Here is a 13,068-nt window from a genome sequence, read left to right as displayed (position 1 = left end):
TAAATTCTTATCTTTTTATGAAAGTTAATATTATTTACAAGGCTTTTACTGGATTCTTCTAGGATTGGAAGATAACACACATAGAGGTATTAAAAAAATAAAGCCAGATAGTTCCACAATGTCTCCTAAATTCTATACATCATCGAGCTTAACTTCCTCGAAGACTTCAAATGAAAACATCTTTAGCAACAGTCACAATTATAAACTAAGCTTACAACAGATACACTAACTTACAGTAACTTCTGGTTGTAAACTTTGTGTATTATCTAATTCTCAGTGAATTCCCAACTAACCAAATTATATGCTTTTGAATTTTTCAATCTTTGTTTACAGATTACCTTATATAGCTGAGCTGTTAACATTTTATTCACATTTCTTATTTAAGCAACATTAGAGATTTCAACTTTTCTTCAAGAAAGATCCAACATTGATGTCCAAACTATGTATATCAATCATATATGTCCATTAACAACATTTACTGGGCAAACTTGCAATGGATGATTACAAAAATATTCAGTGAGTATGAACATTATAGATGCAAGTACCATCTTTTATCACCATAAAAAAGAAATCATTCACCTAACTATAATTTCATGTGCTATTATACAATGATATTATAATTATTTTCCCTTACTCATTTCAGCAATTAAATCTCTATTTTTCTGATACAAACTTTAGACCATTGATCTGTAAAGGTTACTTCAAAAAAAATACAGCAACAGATAGGAACGACAATATTTTGCTTTATTTTATTACAAGTTACAGCTTTTACAGTAAGGAAGATTATTTTTAAGACAGGTATGACATTTCAATCACTGGTGCAATCATTCTCAAGTTTTAAGTCGACTTTTGTCAATTAGTTCCCCTCCCATTAGGGTTTCCATGGGATAAAATGTGAAAGTTTCATTATAATTCCTGTGGCTCCAGAAGCAGTTTAGTGGCCTTTGATAACAGTTTGTCCATAAAATGATCATCACCTGCACTTGAGAATGATCACACTAGTGATCAAAACATTGTACTTGTCTTAAAAAATATTCTTTATTCCTGTAAAAACTGTAACTTATAATATTTATAATCACTAAGTAATCTCAAAATGAAACTATTAATGATATTTTACTTTGTTTGATCCAAGATAATTAAATTGGTGTAGCCAATGACTTACATGTTTTTGTAAGTTATCTTCTCTTTGTTTGGCATCTTCAAGATACTTTTCTATCTCTTTCTCTAATTCAGAAATCTTACCACGCAAGTTCTGACAATCTTGGCGAGTAGTGTTTAACTTCCTTTCTACATTTTCTAGGGCTTTGTCCTTCAGTTCAAGCTGAAAATATGGCACAAGTTTACAAATTGTAATTATTTCCTAAGTTACTTTTTGTTTGGATATTTTTTATCTCAATATAAACAGTATATTTCATGAAAATAAAGATGCAATGTTAGCATAATTTTCATAATGTGTTAATGGATTTTGTGCAATTTACAACTGTAAGTGTATATTTTATATAATGCATATATATTTTTTGGTTGATATTCATGTGTGCCACATTAACTGCTGGAATTTAATTTGTTTGAGAACTTTCAGTATTCTCTATTTAATTCAAACTGTAATAAATATTAGAAAAAGTTATTTTATGCTTTCTACTTAAGACTGTAATAGCATATATTTAATTATTTAGATCAGTATAAGATACTCTTCAAACTAAGTTTTCCTTGTACTAAAATCATGCTGGATAAATTTCAGCTCTTGTAGAAATCATGCTGGTTCCTGTCTCTGTTCTGTTAATATTATATTGGATTACATTTTATTTGAATCCTGTAAATGTATGCTGGATCTGGATCAACGCTTGTTAAAACCATGCTGATTTAAGTTTTATTTTTGTTGAAACCATCCTCAATCAAGTAACAATCTTGATAAAGTCATTGGAGATCAAGCATTATCCTTGTTAAAATCATTCTGGACAAAGTTAACTCTTGTTAAGATCATTGGGGATCAAGCATTATCCTTGTTAAAATCATCTTGGAAAAATTCTACTCCTGTTAAAGTCACACTGAATCAAGCATTATTCTTGTTAAAAAGATTCTGTACTAAGTTTACTATTGTTAAAGTCACACTGAATCAGACTATTCTTGTTAAAAACATGCAGGACCATATTTACTCCTGTTAAAGTCACACTCAGTCAAGCATTATCCTTGTTAAAAACAAGGTGGACAAAGTTTACGTCTGTTAGTCACACTGAATCCTACTGTCCTTGTTATAAACATGCTGGACCAAGTTTACTCCTGTTAAAGTCACACTGAATCAGAATATCCTTGATAAAAAACATGCTGGACAAAGTTTACTCCTGCTAAAGTCACATTGAATCAGACTATCCTTGATAAAAACATGCTGGACAAAGTTTACTCCTATTAAAGTCACACTGAATCAGCCTATTCTTGTTTAAAATATGCTGGACCAAGTTTACTCCTGTTAAAGTAGTCCTAGATCAAGAATTATTTTTGTTAACCCTGCATCAGTCTTCCAGGGTCTTCACGGATCCCAAATATTTTGTAAACAATGGTGCTGACAGATAGAAGCACGTACATGTTTGCTCTTCTCAGTAATTTCATTATTTGGCTAGTTTGTGTTAAATTGCTACACTTAGTTTAGATGGTAAAAAAAAGAAACAAGCTGTAATATTCAATATTCATTTATTGATTAATAAAGAAAAAATAATTGAGTGTTGGTGTTTTTGTTTACAAAATAATATTTTATTATTATCTAAATATTTTTAAATTAATTTTTATGATGGTGTCTGCTCAGACCCTGGAAAAGAAGACTAATGCAGAGTTAAAAACAAGCTGGACAATGTTTGCTCCTGTTAAAGTTACACTGAATCATACTATCCTTGATAAAAACAAGCTGGACAATGTTTGCTCCTGTTAAAGTTACACTGAATCATACTTTATCCTTATTATACTTACTCTGGTGTATCCATAATTAAAAAAATACTAGATCTCTCATCACATTTTTTTAAGATTTGAAAATTCCCTAAATTACACACATTTATAAACAGACAAATAAGATTAAACAGCCTACTTGACAATTATACTTCATAAAAAATGTGTAGCAAAAATATTGTTTCATATGGAATATCTTCATATCTGACAGACCAATGTTCTATCTAAAAATAAATTGCTTCATTATGTTTATAAATCATTGCTTGCCAACTTATTACTAAACAAGCAAATAGCAGAAAAAAACAAAAATAGTTTTCATTAACCTAGTTCTGTCAACATGAACATAGTGTCCATGTGTCAGTAAAAACCAATTAAACCAGTTATATGAATTTTCACTACAAACAAACCCATAAATATTTCACAGTTGTGTGTATGAGCTTACATTAAAAACAAACTCACAAGTACTGCACACAGGAAATTAAGTTGTGTGTATGAACTGATACAACAAAGAAACCTATGAGCACACAGAAAAGTAACTTGTTTGTACAAATGACAATACAAGCAAACCCATGAGTACTGCACACAGAAATTAAGTTGTTTGTATGAATTGACACTACAAACAAATTCATGAGTATTGCACACAGAAAATTAAGTTGTTTGTGTGAACTTACATTATAAACAAACCCACAAGTATTGAAAACAGGTAATTAAGTTGTTTGTAGGAATTTGCACTATAATCAAACCCACGAGTATTGAAAACAGGTAATTAAGTTGTTTGTAGGAATTTGCACTATAATCAAACCCATAAGTATTAAGTAGTGCACACAGAAAATTAAGTTGTGTGTATGAGGTTACATTAAAAACAAACTCACAAGTACTGCACACAGGAAATTAAGTTGCTTGTACGAACTTACACTATAAACAAATTTACAAATACTGCATATAGGAAATTAAGTTATTTAAGGAATTTATAATACAAACAAACCCTCAAGTATTTTATACAGGAGATTAAGTTGTTTGTAAGAACTTAAACCAGAAACAAACCCACGAGTACTGCACATAGGAAATTAAGCTATTTGCAGGAACTTACACTACAAATGAACCCACGAGTATTGTACATATAAAATTAATTTGTCTGTATAAACTGACACTACAAACAAACTCACAAGTATTGCACACAGAAAATTAATTTGTCTGTATGAACTTACACTACAAACCCATGAGTACTGCATACAGAGATGTTGTAATCATATGTTCTACTGAACTTAAAGAGACTTACTTCTTTAAATGATACCTGGAGATGATTCTGCAGTTGTTCAAGAAGAATCTCCTTAGCCATAGCCTTAAAAATAAAAGATTTAAGTATTTAATTCTGATGTGCAACAGGCATACACTGAAACCAAGATCATACAAAAAGAGAGAGAGAAAGATAAAAAAGATAATAGATTAAAAGTACCAGCAGCTAACATTGGTTCATTTTATCAAAGGTGTAATTTGTTTACCTCACAGAAGAATAAAATTACCATCAACTTGTGCTTGTTATTTACAATAACCAAGAAAATTTATAACAGAAAGCTCTTGAAGGTAAAAGTTAAATATTACTATCATATAGACATAAGCATGCAAACAATAAACCAATCTTAGACTGAGCATTTAGATGGAATAAACAAGATAATTTCTTTAATACGTTGTTTTCATTCTTTCATTAACTTAAAAAAGGATGAAAAGTATATCAAATTAAATGTGAATAATATACATAGAGCTTTCAAATCTGAAAAACTTTAGTATTTGGATAAACACTACAAAGAAAAAACACTGGAACTATGTGTACAGTTCAGTAGCATTATTCAATCATTAATAAAACAAGTAATAAGCATGTCCACACACAGAACTAAAAGTAAAGCTTGAAGCAAGTGTCATAAACAAAAATATCAAAAAGATGTGGATTCTTCTATATTCCTGTAAATTTAATATCACATAATAACAGGTGAAGAAAACAGAAATAGTCAGTCAATATTTGGAAAACTGGATGTAATACTCTATCACTTTATAATGACAATGATGTTACTATATCTACTATTTTCAACAAAAACTAAGGTTTAAATTCATTTTTATTGACAACAGTAATTTTCTTTATACGTAAATTAGTGAAGTCAATTTCATAAAAAAAATCCTTTTCAATAAAACTTACAGGTGATTTAAAAATTCCAAATTAAAATTTAGATTTGCAGCTTATGTACTATAAAGAAATTGGTGGCAATCTCTATAACATTTAGTACAAATCCTTTGCTCACCTTATCCTCAGCTTTTCTAAGTTGATCCTTCAGTTTTTGTACAAAATGCTGAACTTCAGAGTGATCACTATTATAATGTAGTGATGCAACATTTTGGTTATCAACGGGCTAATAATAATAATAAAATCACCATCAGAAATCATTTACAAGCAAATAACATCTTAAAACAAATTAACATACACTCTGATTAGATTTCTTTAAAGACAATCTCAAATGCTAATAATGAAACCTTGCTTCTTATTCCTATTCTACACCTTGGTGGATAAACTGTGGTAAAGAAAAGTATTTCTTCTTAACAAAATCAGAATGTGTTATAATTATGCTAATATATCTTAAGGCAGATTAAACATATTTTTGAACAAACAGTGTTTGTGTCACAAATGTAGGTTCTAAGAGTGGTTTTGTAACATATACACTTTTAGTCCTTTTCATTACATTTAATCCAAATATTATATGATCCAGTTGACACACCAGACAACCTACTGTGCCATATGAAAGAATTATGATAATTTCAACTGAATTAGTAGAAGCAAGAAGTACTAGACAAAAAAGCATGGCTGCTATTCAAATGTTTTAAAAACAGCTTTCAGTATATAATGTTTATATTAAAGTATACACAAAACAGTCAATACTGAACAAAATTTCATTCTTATCATCATAATCATAAACAAGATACAATTTTGTTTTCCACAAACATACACAGGTCTTCTAGAAACATCCTCCAACTTGACCATTCAACACCTAGATCAATTTACATTGTGTGTATTTACTTATATACCCATACTTACTTGATACTGTATAACTGTTTAAAAAGCTTTTCTACATTAAACAGCCTATAATGTATTACACCCTAAACATTGGTTACAAAAACAATCTATAGAGAAGAACCTGCTTGACACAATTAATTTCAAGCTGTGGTCATTTTATGTACCATTTCAAATTAGAACACCCTGAAAAATGCCCAGACTTTATACCATTAACTACTGCAGACTTTTTTGTAGGACAAAAGAAAACTTTATTCCGAATTAAACATTTCCCTGTAGTTGTTAGAAGTACTATCAAGGTCAACAACTAGGTATGCTTACAAGCAAACTCACAATACTGGACGGTATTACAAAGCATAAAATAGTGGTGATTTTGGAATTCGTTAAGCCTTAAGTTATTACTTTTTCTAAAATAATATGTGAAATATATAAAAAGTAACATATTTTTTATATTCCCCTGGCAGTTTGTCAAATAATTGAGTGTACCTAGCACAACAGGTAAACTTGCATGGTATGCACACACACACACACACACACACAGTTTTACATAACTAATTCAGACTTAGCTTCAATAATACACTCACCTGTTAAGGTCTGGAAATGAAGCAACGTAGTTTTTTTACATATTTAATTCAGTCCTAGTTTCAACAATACTCTCAGCTGTTAAGTCTGGGAATGAGGCACATTAGTTTAACACAACTAACTCAGTCCTATTTTCAACAATACAATCACCTGTTAAGTATGGCACATAAGTTTTATACAACTAATTCAGACCTCGTTTCAACAATACACTCACCTGGTAAGTCTGGGAATGGAGCACAGTAGTTTCCAAGGGATTCTGATCAGGTGACTGGACAAGGATAGGTTCATCACTTAGAAAATGATTGTTTGGTTGTATTTCACAATGATTAAAAATACCTGTACCTTCATTTGTCTTACAAAACTTTGACTCTGTTTTTAACTCAGTCTGAGATGACTGTGTTTCTGTAATTATTTCAGACTGAGAAAACTGGTTTTTTTTGTTTATCTTAGTCTGAGATGAAGAAGTATTGATTTCAGGAGATAGATCTGTCTGAGATGAAGAAGACAGAATTTCAGGAGGTATGTTTGTTTGACATGATGACTGGATTTTAGGATTTGAGTTTGTCTGACATGAAGAAGTCTGGATTTCAGGAATTATATTTGCCTGAGATGAAGAAGACAGAACTTCAGGAGGTTTGTTTGTCTGGGATGACGAAGACTGTACTTCAGGAGGTATGTCTGTCTGAGATGAAGAAGACAGGACTTCAGGAAGTGTGTTTGTCTGTAATGATGAAGACTGGACTTCAGGGGGTATGTCTGTCTGAGATGATGAAGTATTGATTTCAGGAGATAGGTTTGTTGGAGATAAAGAAATCTGAACTTCAGGAGTTATGTCTGTCTGAGATGAAGGCTGGATTTTAGAATTTGAGTTTGTCCAACATGAAATTTGGACATCAGGAATTATATTTGTTTGAGATGATGAAGAGTGAACTTCGGGAGATATGTTTGTCTGAAAAGAAGAAGTGGGTACTTCAAAAGTTTCCTTCTCTTGAGCAGAATGAACATTTGAATTATTGTCAGCATGTGAAATGCTATAGTTTTCAGATAAAGTGTTTATCTGTGATGAAAAACACTTGACTTCGTTACAGGAACCAGTTTGAAAAACATGTCTTTTTGTAATTTCTTCACTGTGTTGTTTACCAAAATTATCAGGAAATGTTATAACAGCATATGATGATGAAACAGGAAGAAGAGCATCTTGTGCCTTCTCTTCCTGACAATTAGGTTCTTCTTCAATTGGTTCCAAAGTGCGTGAGAAACAATCAACAAATCCATCTAGTTCGGGACTATCCTGCCTTAGATGATAAGGTAATGAAGTGGACAACGTTTCATCTACATCCACATAATTTGGATTCACAGTCACAGCTGAAGAACCACATCGTCCACATATAAGCATCACGTGATCCAGGGTAACTTTATCCTTTTCCTTGTGGTTGACCGGGTCATTATCCTCAGTTGAAAATAATATTTCAGTTTGTGTTGAAGCATATTTTATATGTAAGCAATTTTGTAGCTCTGTTGGAAAGTTCTGTATAGATGCCATTTCATTATTGCATACATCACAAAACTTACCCATGGTCTGGGATGAAACAGATTTAGACATTAATTTGGTTTGAGAAGCATTTTCAACTTTACTGTTTGATAGCTGTAGGGGTAATAAAGGACTACTTATTTGACAAGCTTCATCCTTCAGTATCTTTGCAAGTGTGTCCTTTACGATAATATCAGTTTGTGCTCCTGAATGCATCTTCCTGGTGGTCATACATTTTTGAGCATCTGGGTTTGGTGTTACATATGAGCACTCTGTGTCTCCAATTGGAGAACTTGCATGATTACAAGGAAGAGCATAATAGTCACCCGATGAACATGTACACACACCACAACCTTTTACTCTTATGCATGAATGGCTGCTATTTCTGACATAATGTTCTTCAGTAACTGACGACTCCTGTGGCAACGAATGTTCACGACACATGGAAGGAAGAGACTGCGTTCCCCAAGAAGGGCTGGAAGTAATAACTGTATACTCGGGATGGGAGGAACAGCAGCTGTGATAACCCCTTCCAGATGCACGAGACTGTGAGAACAACAGCTACTTTTTATATATTCTCTTTTAATTTATGACTTTTAATGCTAAAAAACATTGTGCAATGTTCCGTTCTACCTTAACAAAAACCTTTTTTGGAAAGTCCTTATAATTTTCATTAAATTTTTCGAAAGAAGATAAAAAATAAAATGTTTAGTGTTTTCAATAACTAAACATAAAAAAAATTAACATAAATATGTTAATTTTAGTAGGTTTACATTTTAAATACTAAAATGGATGTTTCAGGAATAGCCCTTTCTTCATACTGCAATCAACATTTATAAAAGCTTTCCAAGGAAAGGCTGAATAAAATTAAAAGCCATTTTTCCTATTAATATTGTTATATGTTCAATTAACAATGTTTTAAATTTCAAATGCATAAAAATTTGAAAACTTTTACAACTTTGATTTTACCACAGCAAAAAGATGTACAACAAACAAGAAATCTTATTTGTTTTGACATGTAAAGACTTAATTACATTAATAACACAAGACAGTTATATTTTTTAAATAAAATCACATTAAGGTGTCTGAACAAATGAAATTTTTAAACTTGAAAAACCACTTTAAAAGACTCGACAATATTTCTATAGCACTTATTCTTTTAGAACTAAGATTATGTGGATTGTATTTTACCTAAAGAAATCTTCAACATACAAACTACATCAATTCCATCATCACACCATGATATTACATGCTTTAAGTTTTCATTTATGGTGTAACATGCATGGAATATCACCATTTGATATTACTGTTTTTTAAACTTAAAATTAAAAAGTATATATTAAATATTTTAAGCTACTGAATAATAATGCAGACAACAATAGGCAGAATGATGTCAAATATCAACAAGATTTTTTTTCACATACTGATGTATTTCCCTCTGTTGCTAGCTTAAGTTGGATACAAGCAAGTTGCCTGTAAGCAAGATCTGTTTACAAGTAACAGAAATTAGGCTAAATTATTATATTAACATAATTTAATTGCTGTCCTGATAAAATGTTTATGCTTTATTGGTTAACTCTATTGATGCTTCTATTTTTTCTTTATGTTTTTCTGGGAAAGTAACATGAAACTGATTGGAATTAAACATCAGAAAATTTAAAGAAAGAGATATTATTTGTGATCTTCCTTATTGGATGTGAATAAATCAAAAACAACGAAAATTTTCATTTCAGTTTTCAACTGATACAACTCAGCCTTAAGTTTATTCTCTGCAGTTTTACTGTAAAATACAAAACTTCTAAAAAATTAAGTCCCATTATCAATATGAAAATAATAAGAATACACACAGATTTAAGAAAGTTTTCTAAAGTTCATAAATATGTTAGGATTAATACAAAAGGTTGAGGAGTACATTATATCAAAACAATTTTAAATAAGTAAATCAGCAGGTCACATAATAATCACAGCTAGTATAAAGTTGTAGTGGAATGGTATATATTAGTTACAATTTGACATTTAATTGGTTTATTCATAAATTTTTTGGAATTTAGTAAATAAAAGTAATACATAATTTAAACCACAATTATTTATTTCTGCAAAAACAAAGAAATTTTTCTACATATTTCAACAAAATTTGTTTAGCTCATCATATGGCAAAATGAAAATGGCTAAATTTTGTGAAGATACACTTATCACATTGAAAGTTAGAGTATAATTAGTTTCAGAGTTACGTGGTGGTTGAAAACGTCACTCAAAATGGTCGAGTCCTTATTTGGAGAGTTAATGTTATTAAAACACAAAGGAATATGAATCAGCTAGTGACAAGTCATACCCTAGCCATGGTAAGTAAAGTGAAACATTTTGTAAAAGATGAGAGTCCATGAACAGACAGGTGAGTAACAAAAGCCATCCACATGCTCCAGGCAACAGTATTCAATGTAATCAAGAAGAATTTCCATCTAGAGATGATACCAACAAGGTATGGATTCACCAAGTATTCACTCATACCTTTCATTCAACCATCACATACTTTATACAGCTAAAGAATAAAATGGGTATTCATGATATTCCATATGAGGACATACTGGTCAAGTTGCTTATGGATGTCTATGCAATTGTACTGTTTAAATGGGCACTGGAAAAAATAGTCTTCAGAAACGAGATGGATTATGGAAAGCTAAGCAGGGAGAAGTGGTGTGTTTTGGATATGATACCTTAATATGACAGTCTTTTCCAATGGAAACTACATTGCAGGGCTATTGTCAAGATTCATGGTAGTCAGATATAGCATGAATGAATGTGGTAACATGGACTGCAACAATGTGATGCAGCTCCAAAATCATTTTAATATAAAGTACTCAAATTCTTTATTGTTATTAAGCTATTATCATTATAAAATAAACATTTAAAGAAACTAATATTTAAACAGTTTAAATACTTATTTTAAAACCATGTTTTATAACAGTTTTTTGTCAGACTTTTACCTTATTTTGCTTTAGCCAAAACTCTAGGTCCAGAAGATGACGTTCACACTCGGCACTCCTTACAGTAAGTTCATGGTTAAGTGCTGTGATTTGGGCTTCCAAACTGGCAATAAGTCTATCTTTTTCTAAAAGCTGAAAACATTAATATATATATATGTAAATTAAAGTGTTGTACATAAAGGTGTTATATTTTTATTAATACTTTTCTAAAGATTGTTGTACTTAGCCTAATAATACATTAGTTCAAGAAATTTCACAAAAAATAGCTGATACTTTTGTTATAATAAAATTAAATTTGGAGCATATTAACTAGATAACTTAATACTCAAATTTTGACATTTCTAATAGATTAAGCTGATAATAGTGGGCTGTCAGTATGAACATCAAAGTTATTTTCTCATTGTGAAATTTACACTATTCTAATTACAAGCTTTAAATAAACTTAACTAATAAGTGTAAGCAACAGTAATGAACAAATAGTACTTATCTTTCTGTCTGAAAGTCCTCAAATATTAAACTTTTGTCTTTTACAGTTGGATAGCTGAAACCATAATCATATGTATCAAAGCGACTTTTAGCATGGATCACTAACAAATTGTCCAGCTTCTCACAGGTGTAAATGAAGTGATAACATTTTACAGGTATTACTTCTACTGTTTTAGGTTTTTTGCTAAACATTTTAAAGAAAGATGCTTTAAAGTGGAAAAACCTAATAATTTGAGCATTTCAAACAGTAAATGTTTTTCTTCAGGAATGATTACTTCTTAAAGTAGGTAGGTCTACTTTTTGCAAGTAGGGTTTCCTTTGGACTTTAAATTTCTTTTATCATCACTTTCAATTTTTTGAAACAAATTTTTATATTTGTATGTATGTGTATTGATGTAACTAAAAAAAACTCATAATATTTTCATTTAATAAATTTTTATTAGCAATAATTCAAACATTAAATTGTTAAAATATTTTACATTACATAATGATTATATAATTCTTCTATGTAAAAACTGCAATATAAAAATTATGATCAATTAATATCATGTTTTTACTTAAATCATTTTGCAATATTTATTTAATGGAACTTATGAAGTGAGATGAAAAAAATGTTTAGTTAACATTTGTTTTAACCCTTTTGAGACGGGTCATGGGTGAAAGGCCATGTCATCTCATTTGTTGACTCGCATTTAAAATTTTATTGAACTAGTATTTCATACATTTATGTCAATAATTTTTCTATCAAACTGTAAATTATTATTCAAATTTTAGTACTATATATATTACTCAATTTCTTAATTTAAAATCAAATATTAAAAAACACAAATAAACATCGATTTTTGTGTGTCACATGGTATGTTGAATGCAGCACTGGTTCAAATTAGACGTTTATGAAGTCATAATATAAGTCTATAGTTTCGTACGAATTAGAAACTCAAATTACCAATATTGACAAGCAAGAAGATAAAATAAGAGCTTTTTATCTTTTTAATTTGCTAAGATATTACTCATGTAATAATTCAAACACAGTGGCACCCCACCCACCTCTTTCTATATTTGGAAAGGCTCCCTTATATACACTTACTTCTATATATGACATCAATAACTAATTGGAAGCTCAGAATATCCCCTAGTGGCTTTCTCAGCCATTTTAACAGGCTTGGTGCCATTTCTCTCTTTTGAACCAATACTTCAACGAGGTAGGTTGTCTTTAGTCTGCTCAATATTTAATTTTTTAGACTAAAATACATCTTATGACTTTTTAGTTATTCAAATTTATATATAAAACCTAAAAAAAATTATTTTGTTTCATATCCTCCACATGCAAATTTTTTAAAGGCTTAGCAACCTATGTTAAGCAGCAACTGAGTACAAAGGTTGAAACTAGAAGAGATAATTGTTTGCTTTACTTCTTTAGTTACTGTTCTATGTTTTAAGAAAAATAAGTTTAAGAATTTATTTCAAAATAGCAATAATCTATATGCATATAT

General features: G+C 30.2%; 1 protein-coding gene across 5 annotated transcripts in view; it reads right to left on the bottom strand.

Moving 5' to 3' along the window:
- Positions 1-13,068, bottom strand: part of LOC106458864 — a 76,637-nt gene that overhangs the window by 33,256 nt on the left and 30,313 nt on the right. For all 5 annotated transcript variants that reach the window (XR_002610451.1, XR_002610450.1, XM_022385217.1 and 2 more), the window contains exons 9-13: positions 11,090-11,221; positions 6,789-8,651; positions 5,229-5,336; positions 4,214-4,276; positions 1,163-1,321 (exon numbers count right to left, since the gene is read on the bottom strand). Coding sequence is in view for 3 of the 5 variants with exons in the window: in XM_022385217.1 (XP_022240925.1) it covers positions 1,163-1,321; positions 4,214-4,276; positions 5,229-5,336; positions 6,789-8,651; positions 11,090-11,221 (2,325 nt within the window). In the remaining 2 variants the exon portion in view is untranslated. The remainder of the gene's footprint in view (positions 1-1,162; positions 1,322-4,213; positions 4,277-5,228; positions 5,337-6,788; positions 8,652-11,089; positions 11,222-13,068) is intronic.

This window comes from Limulus polyphemus, unplaced genomic scaffold (genome assembly GCF_000517525.1).
Source record: "Limulus polyphemus unplaced genomic scaffold, Limulus_polyphemus-2.1.2 Scaffold525, whole genome shotgun sequence".
Lineage (NCBI taxonomy): Eukaryota > Metazoa > Arthropoda > Merostomata > Xiphosura > Limulidae > Limulus > Limulus polyphemus.
Note: the sequence above shows the minus strand (reverse complement) of the source record. Positions and strands in the feature narration are given on the sequence as shown.